This window comes from Delphinus delphis, chromosome 12 (assembly GCF_949987515.2).
Source record: "Delphinus delphis chromosome 12, mDelDel1.2, whole genome shotgun sequence".
Classification (NCBI taxonomy): Eukaryota; Metazoa; Chordata; class Mammalia; order Artiodactyla; family Delphinidae; genus Delphinus; species Delphinus delphis.
Window position 1 is genome coordinate 52542920 of NC_082694.2, and position 14265 is coordinate 52557184.

General features: G+C 53.1%; 1 protein-coding gene across 2 annotated transcripts in view; it reads right to left on the reverse strand.

Annotated features, from left to right (window-relative positions):
- Positions 1–400: 400 nt before the first annotated feature.
- Positions 401–14265, reverse strand: part of EPAS1 (endothelial PAS domain protein 1) — an 88811-nt gene continuing 74946 nt past the window's right edge. For both annotated transcript variants that reach the window (XM_060026690.1, XM_060026689.1), the window contains exons 8-16: positions 10783–10930; positions 9916–10130; positions 8631–8833; positions 7975–8085; positions 6162–6643; positions 5131–5257; positions 4879–4981; positions 4475–4648; positions 401–2744 (exon numbers count right to left, since the gene is read on the reverse strand). In XM_060026690.1, coding sequence (XP_059882673.1) covers positions 2593–2744; positions 4475–4648; positions 4879–4981; positions 5131–5257; positions 6162–6643; positions 7975–8085; positions 8631–8833; positions 9916–10130; positions 10783–10930 — 1715 coding nt within the window. In that variant the 3' untranslated portion in view covers positions 401–2592. The remainder of the gene's footprint in view (positions 2745–4474; positions 4649–4878; positions 4982–5130; positions 5258–6161; positions 6644–7974; positions 8086–8630; positions 8834–9915; positions 10131–10782; positions 10931–14265) is intronic.

Here is a 14265-nt window from a genome sequence, read left to right on the forward strand (position 1 = left end):
GCCCTTCCCGTGCACATTCTAGCTGGGAGGGCCCGCGTGAGCCCTGCCGCCTCCAAACAGGTCTCCTCTGAGCCCCAGAGCTCAGGCGGCTCCTTTCCCCTGAGAGCCTTCATCCGAAGTGCGGCGTGTGAATACACGTAGGCAGCGGAGTTTTCAGGCTGCTTCCTATAATTTTCTGAAGACAGGAACCCTGACTTCTTTTCTCGGGCCCCTCACAGAACATAGAAAAAGAGGCCCCCAGAAATATGGACCATGCGTATTTGGTCCATGGACCAAATACGGACCATGGCTTCCTGGTCTTAGTTGCCGAGTTTTAACATTAGCCTTGTCTTCCTTTCTCCAGATTCCTATCAATCAGCTGGCCTCAGTCGCCTCACAAAGATCAGTGCCCATGTTCGTTTTCTGTAAACTGTTTAATAAATACATACTTCACTTTACATCAGTGTAGCCCATGATAAACCCACAGGAAACAAGAGCCACCAGCAGTGGTAGGATCAGAATACTTTAATAAGATAGCAGAGTGTCAAAATACATTTCCTTATAAAGTTAAGCTCCCGTATAGTAATAATGTTGTCAGTAGGAATTTGACATTTATAATAATGTTCACGAAATCATTATGTTGATAGATAAAGTTAATATGAAGTTTGGAATATTTTTCAGAGTGTTTTAGTAAAACTGCAAGGGTAAAATGCCCTTCATGCTGAGGCAAACACACAGAGAAAATCAAACACCGGCGCTTACATGTCAGTAACCCTTCAAGTTCTGCCGCCTGCCGTACGTGAGGCAGGGCTGTGGTGCTCAAGTAACATTTTTGGCAACACAGTGACTAGGTAATTTTTCTTTTGAGATTTAAATTTTATTTTGTTTGGGGCAGTAAGTCCATCCAGCCTTACCAGATTCTTGGCTTGCTGTGTTTTGCTTTGTGTGTTTCTAGAAACTTCTTCATTGTACCCATGACGGAAAAGTTTCACGTGATTGCTATTTCGAAAACAAATGGCATCGTCCCTCTTACCTGGTGAGTTACAAGACGCTCTGAGAACACTGTTTTCAGTGCTTCCTACCTATACACGTCACTTCTGGGGACAGACAGACCTCAAGGAGGGCCAGGGGGTCTGCCTGCTGCACCTCGGCCGTGTAGGGCGAGCTGATGGTGTGGCTGAGGAAGGGGCATGAGATGCGGCTGGTCAGGACCAGGAGCCCCCCTGTGTGCCCCCCTCAGTCCAGCTCCACGGGCTCCAAGGTGGTGAGCTGGGAGGATGTGGACTGGGTCCCTATACCATTTCTAAATCCTCACTTTCTTTCATGAATTCCCATCTAAACCATCTCATGGTAGTTCTGGAAATATCCAAGTGTGCCCCATGAAAGACCATTAGAGTCACATAGCTCAGTGCACTTGAAGGGCTGGCAATGAAACCTGAAGAAGAGTTTAAAGCGCTTCCCCTCCCTTAGATTTGTCCGTAGCCTCCACCCCTGACGTGCCGTCAGACCCTCTTGGCAGTAATAATAATACGTACATACATACAGAATACATACAGAACATGAGGAGAAGGCAGCTGGCGATGCTCCCACATAATGATTCCACTTTCTGGATTGTGTGTCACGCCTATGGCATGTCCCGAAAGCAAAAAGGCAACAGAGAGGGAGACCTTGAGCAGGGTTAGTACAGGCCCGTGGAGTTCTGTACAATTCTGCAGTGTCAGCAACACCATGAAAAAGAAGATTTAACAGCTTAAAAAAGATCTTAAAGTGATTTTGTGAGCAGGATTCCATTTCCGTTTCTAAGTTTTTAGATATTATAAAGTACCCATATATAAGATAAACACTTAACCCAGATATAAATTTTCTTTTTAAAAAACTCAGTTATGTTTTTGAATAATAATTTAAAAAACTCCACCAAATGCAGGGGGAAAACACCAGTTTAGGAAAAGCCATACTGTGTAACTTTCACAGATAACCACATACAACGGAGTTCACCCTTCACATTTTTTTTCCCCCCAAAAAATCGTATCAAAATTAGAGCAAAGAGTTGGCTAAAAAAAAAAAAAAAGACTGAAATTTACAATACAGTGATTAGTTTTACAAAAGAAAGGAGGAGGGCTGAGAGAGAGAGGCCACAAATCAAGCTGAGAGAGCAAAATTATTTTGTTTCTCTTTGGCAACAACAAAATCCTTTTAGTTAAATGAAGCCAAAGCTTTCCCTAAAGGAGAACAAACAAACATACACCAAACTTGTTAGTATGAATTGTGTGTGTGTGTGTGTGTGTGTGTGAGAGAGAGAGAGAAACCTGTGAATAATATAAATTAGAAGTAATTGAAGTTGGGGAAAGAACAATCTTATAAAATTTAAGAACATTTCCATTGACAGAACAAAACATAGCAGGTAAAACAATTGTATTTTAAAAATATGAATAATAAAGTGAGCATCTTCAGAAAAAGGCCACTACTTGGTGACCTGGGCAAGTTTGCCAGGTAAGTATATCTTGTAAAAAGTGTGTTGGTGTTAGAAATATCTAGTTGCAAAAACACAGACGGAGACCGTGAAGCTGGTGGGACGGCATGGGAAGGGGGTGCCTGTCAGTGGGTGGCCCTGGCTCAGGTGGCCTGGTCCAGGGCTCTGAGGAGGTCCCCTCCTTGGAGGAGCGTGGAGCTTCCTGGGACAGGAACGTTCACCTCACAGTCATATCTGGTCAATTCCGGCAGCAAGTAGGGCTCAAACGAGGGTCCGAGCAGCCGGCTTGTCATGCCTGAAAGAAGAGTTAGTGCCCTTATTTTCAAAACCCTAAATCAAACATCTGGAAAAGGGTCTATTCCATAAGAGGCCAGCATGGAGGAGACGTGTTGGGAAAGCAAGGGGCATTTCCAGTTTTCATGACTCGGGGGGCAGAGGTGGGGCAGCCCTCATTTCACTTTCTTCAATGTCGTCTGTCTTTCCCTAGTGACCCAGCCCATGCAGAGAGCAGGGACCCAGCAGAAAGCATGTCGTCTCCATCCCATCAGGTGAGAGGGGGCTGAGACCCCGGCGGGGAGAGTGTGCAGTGCAGACAGAGCAGGGAATGTTCGGGGGACAGGGAGGTTGGATGGAAGGAGAGCCCACGAAGGCCTCCTGGCCTGGGAGGTGGAGGCGTGAGCCAGCGCCTGGGCAAGGCTCGGGGTTGCCAACTGACCCATGCCCACTGTGCACTGGCAGCCGGAAGAAAGGCCGAACAGAGAGAGGGAGCTCTGAAGCAGCTGGTGCCTGCACGCACTTGCACACACACATTACATGCACGTACACAAAATGTACACACATGCATATATACATGTGTGCACACACACAGGTCCTTCAAGGGCCTGACTTCCAGTTTCAGGACCCCCACCCTTGGCTGCCCCTCTTTCTCTCATGCTGAGAAGGGGAGGCTCCCAGCACCCCACTTCCCAGGAAGAGCAGGCCCGGGTTCCTGGAGGCGGCTCCGGAAGCCCTTCGTCGGCCCCAGTAACGCGAGGCGCCGGCTCTCCCTTCCCCTGGCTTGGCTGCAGAACCTCATCCCCGGCCCCCCCATGCCTTCCTCCCCCGCTCGACCTCGCTCCCTCGTGGACGGGGCGGGTCTCACGCCTCTCTGCAGCACCGCAGTAGCAACGGATACTTGCTCACCAGCCCTTTCTAATCCCCCCTTCTTTTACCCTAAGAAACGACCTGAGTTTAAAAAGAATATTATTTTTCCCCTGAAAAGGATGAGTTTCCACTCAAGGAAACTGGGTGCACAGCAGGGACGATAATGCTGGCTCCCACTTCCTGCAAACACATCCACGGACTCTGCACTTTGCACGCGAGCCTCTTATTTAAATGTGTGGCCTGCTCCGTCCTCCAGCTGGTCACGAGCAGAATTCTTAGCCCAGGCCTGTCTCGTGACTCTAAAGCCCTGAAGCACTGAGCAGCAGTTTGCCCCGAACCATATTGCTGAGGAAATTTCTCTTTTTTAGGGCAGGGGTCCAACAATGTTTCACCCAAACTACAAGCAACCTTTCCGTGACAACATCTACATTTCACAAGATGGTAACAGACTAAGGTGGCCAGTCCTCCCAGAAAGCAAGGTCCAGTAGGGTGAGTCTTCCCAGACCAGCCTGGCCCCCCTCCCAGCAGCACGTCCTCAGCTCAGCTCCTGCCTGAGCTCAGAGTGATGCCCCCCGGTAGGCAGTAACGTGAAGAACTGAGCAAAAGGCAGGCATAGGCTCGGGGGCTCTTAAGGTGGAAGAGCCCCGGGTGGCACCTGGTTAGTGGAGGGTTCCTTCTCGAGCCCTGTGGACACGTGGCCTTCCAGCCCCTGCTGCAGTACTTGGGGGAAAAGAGGGCTCGCCCTTCTCAAGGCAGCTGCCTTTCATGAGCAGGTTCATCCTGGAGCTGAGCTGAGACCCACTGCCTTGTCCGTCCCCTGGCCCACACCCTCCCAAACCCAGCAGCCCCTGGAACAGTGCCCCCATTCCTGAGCGCACCCACCTGACACCTTGTGAGCCGCTGGTAGGCCGTAGTCCTGGTACTGGGGGGTGTAACAATGCGGGGGGAACCCACTCTTGGCGGGCTCCCCGGGGCTCACGGCAGATGGCAGCTGTGGCGGTGTTAAGTGTCTCAGGGGCTGGCTCCCGCCTCTCATGGGATTTCGGATGAACTCATCTGAAAGGCCAATGTCAGACAGTGGGGGGAGAGACCATGACGCCCCCAACGTCCCTCTTTCCTTCACACAAGGAGCCCAGAGATTTCTGACGGCGGCACCCGGGCCAGAGTGGAAAGCGGGGGGTGGGGAGGGGGGGGCGGAGACACCCTCCTGTCCTCGCAAGCCTCGGACGGGAGGGAGTGGGGAGCCCCGCCACCGGCACAACGCCTTCCCCCAGGCCTGTGCTCACCACTGGGGACGTCTGCGCTCATCAGAGGGCAGTTCCCACTGCCCCGGAGACTCTTCATCCTTTTCCACATCAAGTGTGAAGTGCTGCTGCCTGGTGGATCCCCCTGGGGGTGGAAGTGCAGAGGTTGAGGGGAGAGGCCAGAGACCCAGGTCCTCAAGCTGCGTCAGGCTGAGGTGGGCAGCGCTCTGCGTCAGCCTGGATCTCTGTGCTCAGCCCCCGCTCCCCGCCGGCCTCCCCAGGGGCGGCGCTCACCCCACTCATGTCTTGGAAGGCTTGCTCCTCGTATTCCAGCTGTCGCTTCAGCTTCAGCTTGTTGGAGAGGGCGACCATGGCCGGGCTCATCACATCTGGGCCCTGAGGCCCGAAGCCCTTTGCAGACCTGCCAAGCCCAAGAGATGGGCGTGAGGGAGTCTGGAGCCCCACACACCCAGGGCCCTCCCAGAACGAACACTCATGGCCGTGGCGGCTCCAAGACCCCAAATGCAGAGTCCTGAAGGAGGGGCGGTGGGCCTGAGGCCCGGGCTCTCCTTCCTTCCGCAGTGCCCTCTACCTCGCTCTACCTGGTGAGATGCTGAGGGTTCAGGGCACCTGCACCTCCCTCCACACGTGCCCGCCCGTACCCGGGCAGCCTCCAGTCCTGGTTTGCGGCCGCCCAGCTCCGTGACGGCAGTCTTTGGGAGGCAGTCTGCCCCATCGCCCCTGCCCTGCCTGGACCGCCCCCCACCGAGAACCAGGGAGGGGGCTCTGTAGAAGGCAAGGGCCCTGGGAGCTTGAGGTGAGTTCCCAGTGGGTGGAAGGGACTTGGGGGAGACGGGGAGGGTGTGCTGGACCCCGGCAGCCGAAGGCAGGGGGAAGGCACGGGCATCTTTTTGCTTTTCTCAACCAGGCTTCCACGGCCGAGCCAAGGACCCCTCCCTCCGTGTTGTGCGTGTGGGTATTGTGCGGCTCAGCTCACGAGCTCTGCATAAAACGAGGCACTCTGAGGGGTGGTCCGGAGAGCCACTGTGCTCAGGGCCCTGGACAAGCTCCTTCTCTCCCTGGCCGCAGGGCCCTCGGGGTGTCCTCCAGCCCAGATAAAACGTGTCCCACTCGAGGCCTCACATACCTAGGGGCGAGTCCCCTAAAGCCCGAGCTCTCAGAGTTCTGAGAAGGGCTGAGTGGAGTATCAGACCCCCGTGGAGTGGGAATTGGTGATGGGGCGGGGGGCCTTTCGGGGCACCTGGCTGTCCCCTCCCTGTACAGCACAGCCTTCGCGGAAGCAGCCAAGGGTCTCTGCCACTTACCTCTTCTTGAACACGGAGAGATGGGGTGCAGTGACGGGGGGCCCCAAGGGCGAGGCCCCCAAGGACTCCACGGGATCTTCGCCGGGCCACTTCGTGGGCCCCACGTGTAAGGGCGGATCAGGGGGCCACTGTGTGTTGGATCTGCCCCCCATGGAGGAGAGAGGGGTGCAGGTCTGGCCACAGCACTGTGGCAGGGACACCTTGCTCCCACCGTCAAAGAAGATGAAGGACACAGGCCGCTGCTCGGGCTCTATCTTCTTGCTTTCCAGCTGATACTTGTCCAGGAGGAAGGGGCTGTGAGCGGCCATCGGGGCCAGTGGCTGGAAGATGTTCGACATGGTACTGAAGGAGTGCTGGGGCGTGGACTGGGGTGTCTCCGGCAAGAGGCTCTCCTCGGGGCAGATGGGACTGAGCTGGAAGTCCTCCCCGTCCATGGGGATGTAGGGTGCCAGGGTCTCCAGGTCCAGCTCATTGAAGTCCGTCTGAGGGGAGACAGACCACAGGCAAAGCAGCTACGGCAGCTGGCGCTGCCTCCGGGATACTGTTCCATCCTAGCCCCTCGTCCTCCCCACCCCACCCCTGCCAGAGGCCTTCCTCCCGCAGCTTCCCGTGCATGTTCTCCCTTGGTCAGCCTGTGCCACCAATCCCCAGTCATTTGAGTCTCCACTCAGGCATCCTTCCACACCCCCCCGTGCCACGACCTCCACCCAGCCCCAAATGCTCTCCTGTCTCCCAGTCCGAGCCCAGCCTTCACTCCCACACGCTGGGCAGGCACCACCTCTTCCACGAAGCCATCCCTGCCCACTCCGGGGAGCACGATGGCTCCCAGGGGGCCGAGGGCAGCTTTGTCTTCATCACCTCACGTGCCCAGGGTGTATCGGTGGACTGCTCATAGGGTAACCGTGGCCCAGTGCTACCTGTGGGACCTTCATTCTGATCAACGAGAACTCAGACATGGACCCGCAAGTTCCCACTACCATGATGGGCACCGTAGGGAATTCTCACAAGCAGACGCAGAAAAATAAATGTTTCAGCCCTCACTGGGGGAGGCAGCTGATTACAACCACCTGAACTGTTAAAGAGCAGAAGCAGACAGTGATAAGCAAACACTAAGTAATGAATCTTATAGGAGTTCAGAGAAGAACGTGCAGGGGAGAAACGGAAAGTTTTGCAGAACAAAGATACAAACTGAGGAGGCAAGGCAGAAATCTGGATGCATAAATGGGGATGAATGATTTTCCTTTGGGTTTTGTGACCCACATACCCATCTACCCACACCCTAGCCTGTTTACACAGGTTTTACAAGACGTTTGGCCTTATGTAATAAGTTTCTGAAAAGTTACGTGTAAACAAAAAGTTGTCCGATGTCATTTTAAAATGCATTTAAAGTAAGTTATTTCAAAGAATCCTAAAATGGAAATGTTTGTAAAGGGAATAATTGTTCCCTACGCTCACAGAAGTCGTATACATCGGGGTATGCTTTTTAAATGCAGGGATCCTGAAAGAAAGGTTCAGTTGTAGTTTTCATGAGCATTAAGAAATATCCAAGCTAGGAGGACATAAATGTATCGAGAGTTAAAAGTAGAAGAGCTGGATTTGACACGGGTAAAGCAGAGGGCAGAAGTGAGAGAAGCAGACGACCACAGGCTCCGTTTCCCTGCACCCTCACCCAGTTGAGGGACTGTGGCCTGGGCCAAGCATTCCCACTAGCCTTTGCAACAAAGGGCTGAGGCTGCAAGAAGAGACTTCAGCCTTCGCCACCAGCAGCTGGTAGGCCTGGCCCGCCACTCCACTCTTCCCCACGGCCACCTACCTGGGTGCTGCACTGGTCTTTCGCCTCTGTATCCATGGCAAAGAGCTTTTCGATCGCTTCAATCTTCAGATCGTCATCCAGAGATGTGTAATAGTCTCCGGGGCTGCTGGGCTGGGGGGCCAGGAAGGAAGGTGACCAAGTCAAGGCTACGGCACTGGCTTCCCCAGAAGGCCAAGGTAGAAGGAGAAATATGTTTCTGGACCCACAGATTCAACTCTATTCCACGGAATAAGAATTTGTAAAGAAACCACGCCCTAGGAGCTGTGGGAGCCTCTCTGAGTTCAGTCTCCTCGTCATAAAATGAGGCTGTCTTGAACAGCAAACAGGATAGAGGCATGGCTGGCCGGGCTCTGCAAACTGTGGCTCTGTGCCCCCAGCAGGATGGTTACTGCCCTCCATGGGGACTGAGCTCGGGGCTCACAGCTGTGTGCCACTCGGCCCCTGTCTTCAAGGACCTGATCACATAGATGGGGGTGGATGGGCACTGAGAGCAAGCGCACAGCGCTAATGCGTGGCAAGTAAGTATCACAGCCCCCCAGGGGGCTCCTGCGTAGGAGGAGGGCAGGACTTGGGTCTGGCCTGTCCGCTCAGCCATCCGGCAGCAGCCAGAGGAGGAGCCCACCCTCTCCATGGCCTCAACCCCAGGGGGCGCTCACCGTGGAGCAGCTACTGCTGCTTCTGCTGCTGCTGGCGGCACTGGGGGTGGTGCTCCCCGGGGCGGCTGCCTGGGGCACGGTGAAGGCGGGCAGGCTCCCGGCCTCCGTGTGGGCGCCGTGGCTCCTGGGCTCTCCGGCCCACTGCTGGCCTGGTGGCAGGATGGCCTTACCATAGGCTGAGGACTCCTCAAAGTTCTGGCTCCCTGTGGAGACAAGGGCCTGGCTTGGTCCGCACCCCCGACTGCTGGGCTCACCCCAGGGCAGAGGAAGGACGAAGGATGCACAGGTGACCCTAAAGGGGCCTGCAGCGTGCCTGGGGCTCGGCCCCCGTGTGCTGAGGCTTCGCTGGGACAAAGGGGCCTTCAACTGGGGCTGGGGTTCAATGTACAGACCCCCTTTAATGGGAACACCCTGCTGAAGCCTTTAATTTTCAAAGACTAAATGTATTAGGAGCCACTCTTCCCTGAAGGGCAATCCAGAACGTAGAGGAGGAGGTTATGAAAACTGGGCAATTTGCCTCATTGCTGCCGCGAAACTGGGAAGCTGCGTGACTCCTTGTCCCAGGGCTGCTCTCTGTGATTCGCTGACATCACCGTTCCCCGGTGGCCTTTCACAGCACACCTAACGGGGCTGAGCCAGTCCAGAGCAAGCACAGGGTGGCGTAGCTGTTCCTTGAGCGGCCACAGCAGGGCTGGGGGGTGACCGTGGGTTGCAACATGGGGAAGAAGGGGCTTCCTGCGTTCAGAGCGCGGGGCAAGAGCTGACAGCTCCGCTGGGGCCACCAGGACTCACATCCCCGTGGGACAGGCAAACGTTGAAAGAAGTGCATTCGAGGGCTTACTCCCGGGCCTGAATCTTTTCTCAACCCACGTTTCTGGAAGGATTTCTCCCAACATTATTTCAACCTAGCAGGCCTCTGCCTAAACAAGCAATCTGTCCTTCAAGGTGCAGATGGAGATCTGCCCACCCTGTGGAAAGATGCCCGTGGCCTCGGAGCAGATCCCTCTCGTCTCAGGCTCCCCCCTCCCCACGGTGGAGAATCGACCAGAACACCCCCACCCCCCACCACCCGCCCCCGCTCAGCGCTTTACGAGGTCAGAAATAGGACGGGTCTTATGCTGCGGTGAGTGCACGTGCCCAGCATAGGGTCTGGCCACCAACGGATGATCAGCAAGACTCAGGGCAGGCACACGGCAGCTCTGCTTAAGGAAGAGCTGCGGCCAGGGAGGCCTCCCCCCGCCCCAAGAGGGTTCGACGGGCCCTGGCTCAGCGAAGCGGCACCCACCGAAATCCAGAGAAATGATGGCATCTCCTGCGGTGGGTGCGAGCTGCGCCAGCTCCTCGGGCTCCTCCTTCAGCTTGGTGAACAGGAAGTTGCTCTTCTCAGACACAGCCACCTTGCCGCTGTTGTCAAAGATGCTGTTCATGGTCATCAGGTGCGGCTTGAACGGGGACTCCGTCTGGTCCATGGAGAACACCACGTCGTTCTTCTCAATCTCACTGGTGGGACAAGAGCGAGCTTCAGACCGTCCATAGTTTCCAGCAAAACTCTTTTACTCTCCAGACACATGCAAGTCCTGATAGCTAAGCCTCTCAGACAGAAACACGGGTACGGACAGTGTGCTGGCATTCCGTAAAGAACCGTGCGCTGGAAGGTTGGAGTCGTGGAGCTAGCGACGCGGAGAGCACCGCTGAGTGTGTGTCTGTCTCGGATGCTGCGTTAATGTCGTGCGTGGGCTGCGTGGTGTGCATGAGACTTGAAGGCTTTTGCTTTTGTCGCACCCCGGCAAGGACTTTCTCTAGATTTCTTCCCAGGTGCTACCGAGCAAAGGTGTTACATCTTCTCCCAAAGAGTAACAGTGGTTCTCTTCCCTTGGTTCCCATTCAGAAAGCACTTAAGTGACGACTGTGTTCTAGCTGCCTCCCCACGTGGGTCAGAGGCATGACAGATGACAAAGGGGGAAGGGGCAGAACAAGCCTGTAAGGGGAAATCCCAGTGTTTCACTGTTCCCAGGACGCCCACTGCAAAAGAGCTCGCCGACGTGGTGCCAGGTCCTGAAAGGCTCGGCATTCCTGGGCTGCGTCCTCAGTCTCAGGAGCACCCTGCACCCCAGAGCCTGCTTCCCCTCCCCGCCGGCCCTCACGTGCTCACCTCAGGACGTAGTTCACACACATGATGCACTGGGGCTGCAGGTTGCGAGGGTTGTAGATGACCGTCCCCTGCGTCTCCAGCCACACGTAGCCCCCGTGCTTCGCAAGCATCCGGTACTGGCCACTCACCACCTGACCCTTGGTGCACACTAGGGGAGGAGAAATGGGACCTGAGGTCAGGAGGTGGGGGAGGAAGACCCCACGGGGAGGGCAGCGTGCAGGGGAAAGATGGGGGAGAATGAGCTGGATGGGAGCTTAGAGCATCTCGCCCAACTCTTCATGTTGAACATGAGGAAAGTAACCAGAGAGCTTAACTGACTTCCCTAGGCTGGCTGTGAGGGAGTGGCCATCGCCAAGCCCTTGGCAAGTTGGCTCACCCCTGGCTCAGCTGGGAGCAGAAACCAAGAGCAGCACCTGCCTTCCTTCCCCCCCAAGGGAAGCCTCTCCATGGGGTGCCCTGTGGATCCAAATGGGCACGCAGGGAACAGGCGAGCCCCCTCTGCCTCACACTACAGGCGGCAGGGTGCTTCCAAGCAGCGTGGAGAACGCCTGTCCTCGGGCAGCCACTGGTAGCAGGCCCACCGTCGGCACTCTGCTTGCGAATAAAGGCAGTTTAAAGAAACCCCCAGATATCCTCGATTGTTCCAGGTCATCCGTCAGACCTGCCGCCTTTGGGGCCACAGCAAGTCTGTGACCCACAGCAAAGGCAGCAGCAAGCCCCCCGCCAGCCTCTACACACAGCCTCGCCAAAGCCCCGGTAAGTCCTCCCAGCCGCCCAGAGGGGCTGCCTGCGCATGACTTCTTTCCTCTTCCAGAATGCTCTAAATGTTCATTTAATATTTGTTTTACTCTATAAAAACATCGGGGAAAGGGCCCGGCATCCCAGATTGCCCTCTTCCCCAGTCCAGAATGCTCTATCTGCTCCCATTAAAAAAAGAATCAACAAGTCCCTTTAAATGAAAGTTTACTAATGTTAGGCTTTCTGATAGCTTTCTGAACTGCCCATTTACTTTCCTTCTTGGGAATTCATTCTTCTGAATTCCAGTCTCAGAAACCCCCAAATCACAGAGAAAGAAGCATGCTGGCAGGATTAGGAAATCTTGGTTTCGGTTTTCCTCATCTGCAAAATGGGGTATTGATAATAATAACAGTAATGATAATAATTATTAGTACCCAGTGTCCCATAGCTGTTTGTACTGAGGACCAAATCTGCCTGCCTGGTTTATCAGGTCCAAAAATGTGGCTGAATGTCACCGACAAATGCTGTATAGGAGAAGCCCCTCTGCTCCAAAGTTACTAACATGTACAGTGCCCAGGCCCTGTCACGTCTACAGGACACATCTGTAGATAATGTCACAAGGGGCCCTGTGGGAGGACACGCAGACTCTCTAAACGTCACAAACCTCCCCACTTTTCCGTGTAGGCTCGGGAATCACTCCCCATTCACCACTCTGTGTGGTTGAGGAATGCAGCTCGGTTCGTACTAACCGTGCTTGTAATCCTTCACATTTAAGTTCTTCTTGGCACATTTCCTCCTGTTCAGAAATTAACAAGCACCTCCAAGCTACAGGAAGCACTGTAACCATACTGCACATAACTTACATGTGTATCCTGCTGTGCAGGGTTCAACACCATCTCATAAGATAAATTCATTTCTGCAAAGGAATTGGAACAGTGCCTGGCACACAAAGCGTCCACAGGATTAGTGTTAGCATCACCTCGTTCACTGGACAGTGATACCACGAGGTATCTATTATTATTCCTGTTTTCCATCTGAAGAAACTGAGGCTTAGAGTGATTTGCTCAAAGGCCCCCTCAGTGGAAACAGTCGACAGGCTTATAGTCCAAATTAAAGGGTCCTAAGTCTTTTTGGTTTTGTTTGCATTTAAAAAAAGTCAACTTTGGTGAGGTTTAATTTACCTTCAATAAAAAATGCACCCATTAAAAAAAAATGCACCCATTTTAAGCACAGATCAATGAGTTTTGCCGACTGTACAGACCCTTGTAACAAGTCACCACAATCAAAGGTATAGAACTTTCCATCATCCAACCTCCCTAATTTCTTATACCTCTTGACAGTCAATCCCCATTGCCACTGATCTGTTTTCTGTTGCTATACATAGAAAGGATCTTCTCTCCATTCACACGTAAGCGGGATCATACAAGAGCTCTTTCGTGTCTGCCTTCTTTTCACCCAGCATGTTTCCCAGAGCCCTCACGTTGTTGTAGGTATTCCTGGTTTGCTTTTCATTGCTAAGTAATATTCCACTGCATGGAGATACCATAACTAATTTATCCATTCACCTGTCAATGGATGTTTGCATTGTTTTCAGTTTTGGGTTATAATGAATAAAGGTGCTATAAACATTTGTGTACAAATCTTTGTATGGACATACAGTGTGAGTGCAGCTAGGGGTGCAATGGCTGGGTCATAGGGTAAGTACATGTTTCCTTTATAAGATACGGCCAAGTTATTTTCCAAAGTGGTCATATCATCATTGTCTAATCTTTTTAATAAAATCCTGTGCTGTAGGGAAGACAGATACCATCTTTTTTTAATATGAGGGGACTAAGGCCAGAGGGATTTTGACCTGCTTTACATCACACAGGACAACAGTCTGGGTTACTCGACAGCCTGTGGCCCGCAGTACAGTGCCCTCCTACTACATGCCCCCGGGCAACACTTCACTAGGAAGACTGAATTGGTGGTGGCTGCTGTCCTAAACCATCATGGACCCTTTGGCCAAAGAAATAACTCTGTCCTCCCTCATCTCCCTTTATCTACCCCATTGAGGCTCCTATGCCCAAGAGACATGATTCTTGCACAATTTCAAGTACCTGGAGTTAACTTATTCATTAACTCATTAACTTATTCTTAATGCAGACAAGATTCAGGGATCTTATTCTTTTTGATTAAACAGTGCAGTGAGCAAAGGTTTTTAACTGCATTTCTAGCGATTGCAGGCGAGGGCCTGCTCTGTCAGTAGAATATAATTACGCCAGCTTTCTAATCATCTGCTCATTAATGCCAGCCTTGGTGAGGGGCCTGCTACTTGGTAGATAGGCTTTTTATGGCCTTTAATCTTGTTTTCCTAAGAGCACATAATGTCCTCACACAACAAAGAGAAACCAACCCCCCTTCCCCCAAACCCTTACCTTCTGAGGGTAACAATGTATAAATTACTAACCCATTTGGAAATGATGGCTTTCAATGATTTAAATTTGGTTTGAGGTCTGAGCTTCCCCAGTAATTTCAACGGTAAACTTTCACAGGCTAAGACACACACGCGAGCATAAACTCGGGATGCTGGTGTGTGAACCTGGACGAGCCTCAAGCCTGGGCCTCCAATTATTCCACAGTATGAGTGTGGGTCTGTGGTGCAACTTTATCTGCATAAACCCAGCAAGAAAGACAGAGTCAGAGGGACAGAGAGAGAGAGAGAGAGAGAGAGATTGAGAAAGACTGAGAGACAGAAAAAGAGGG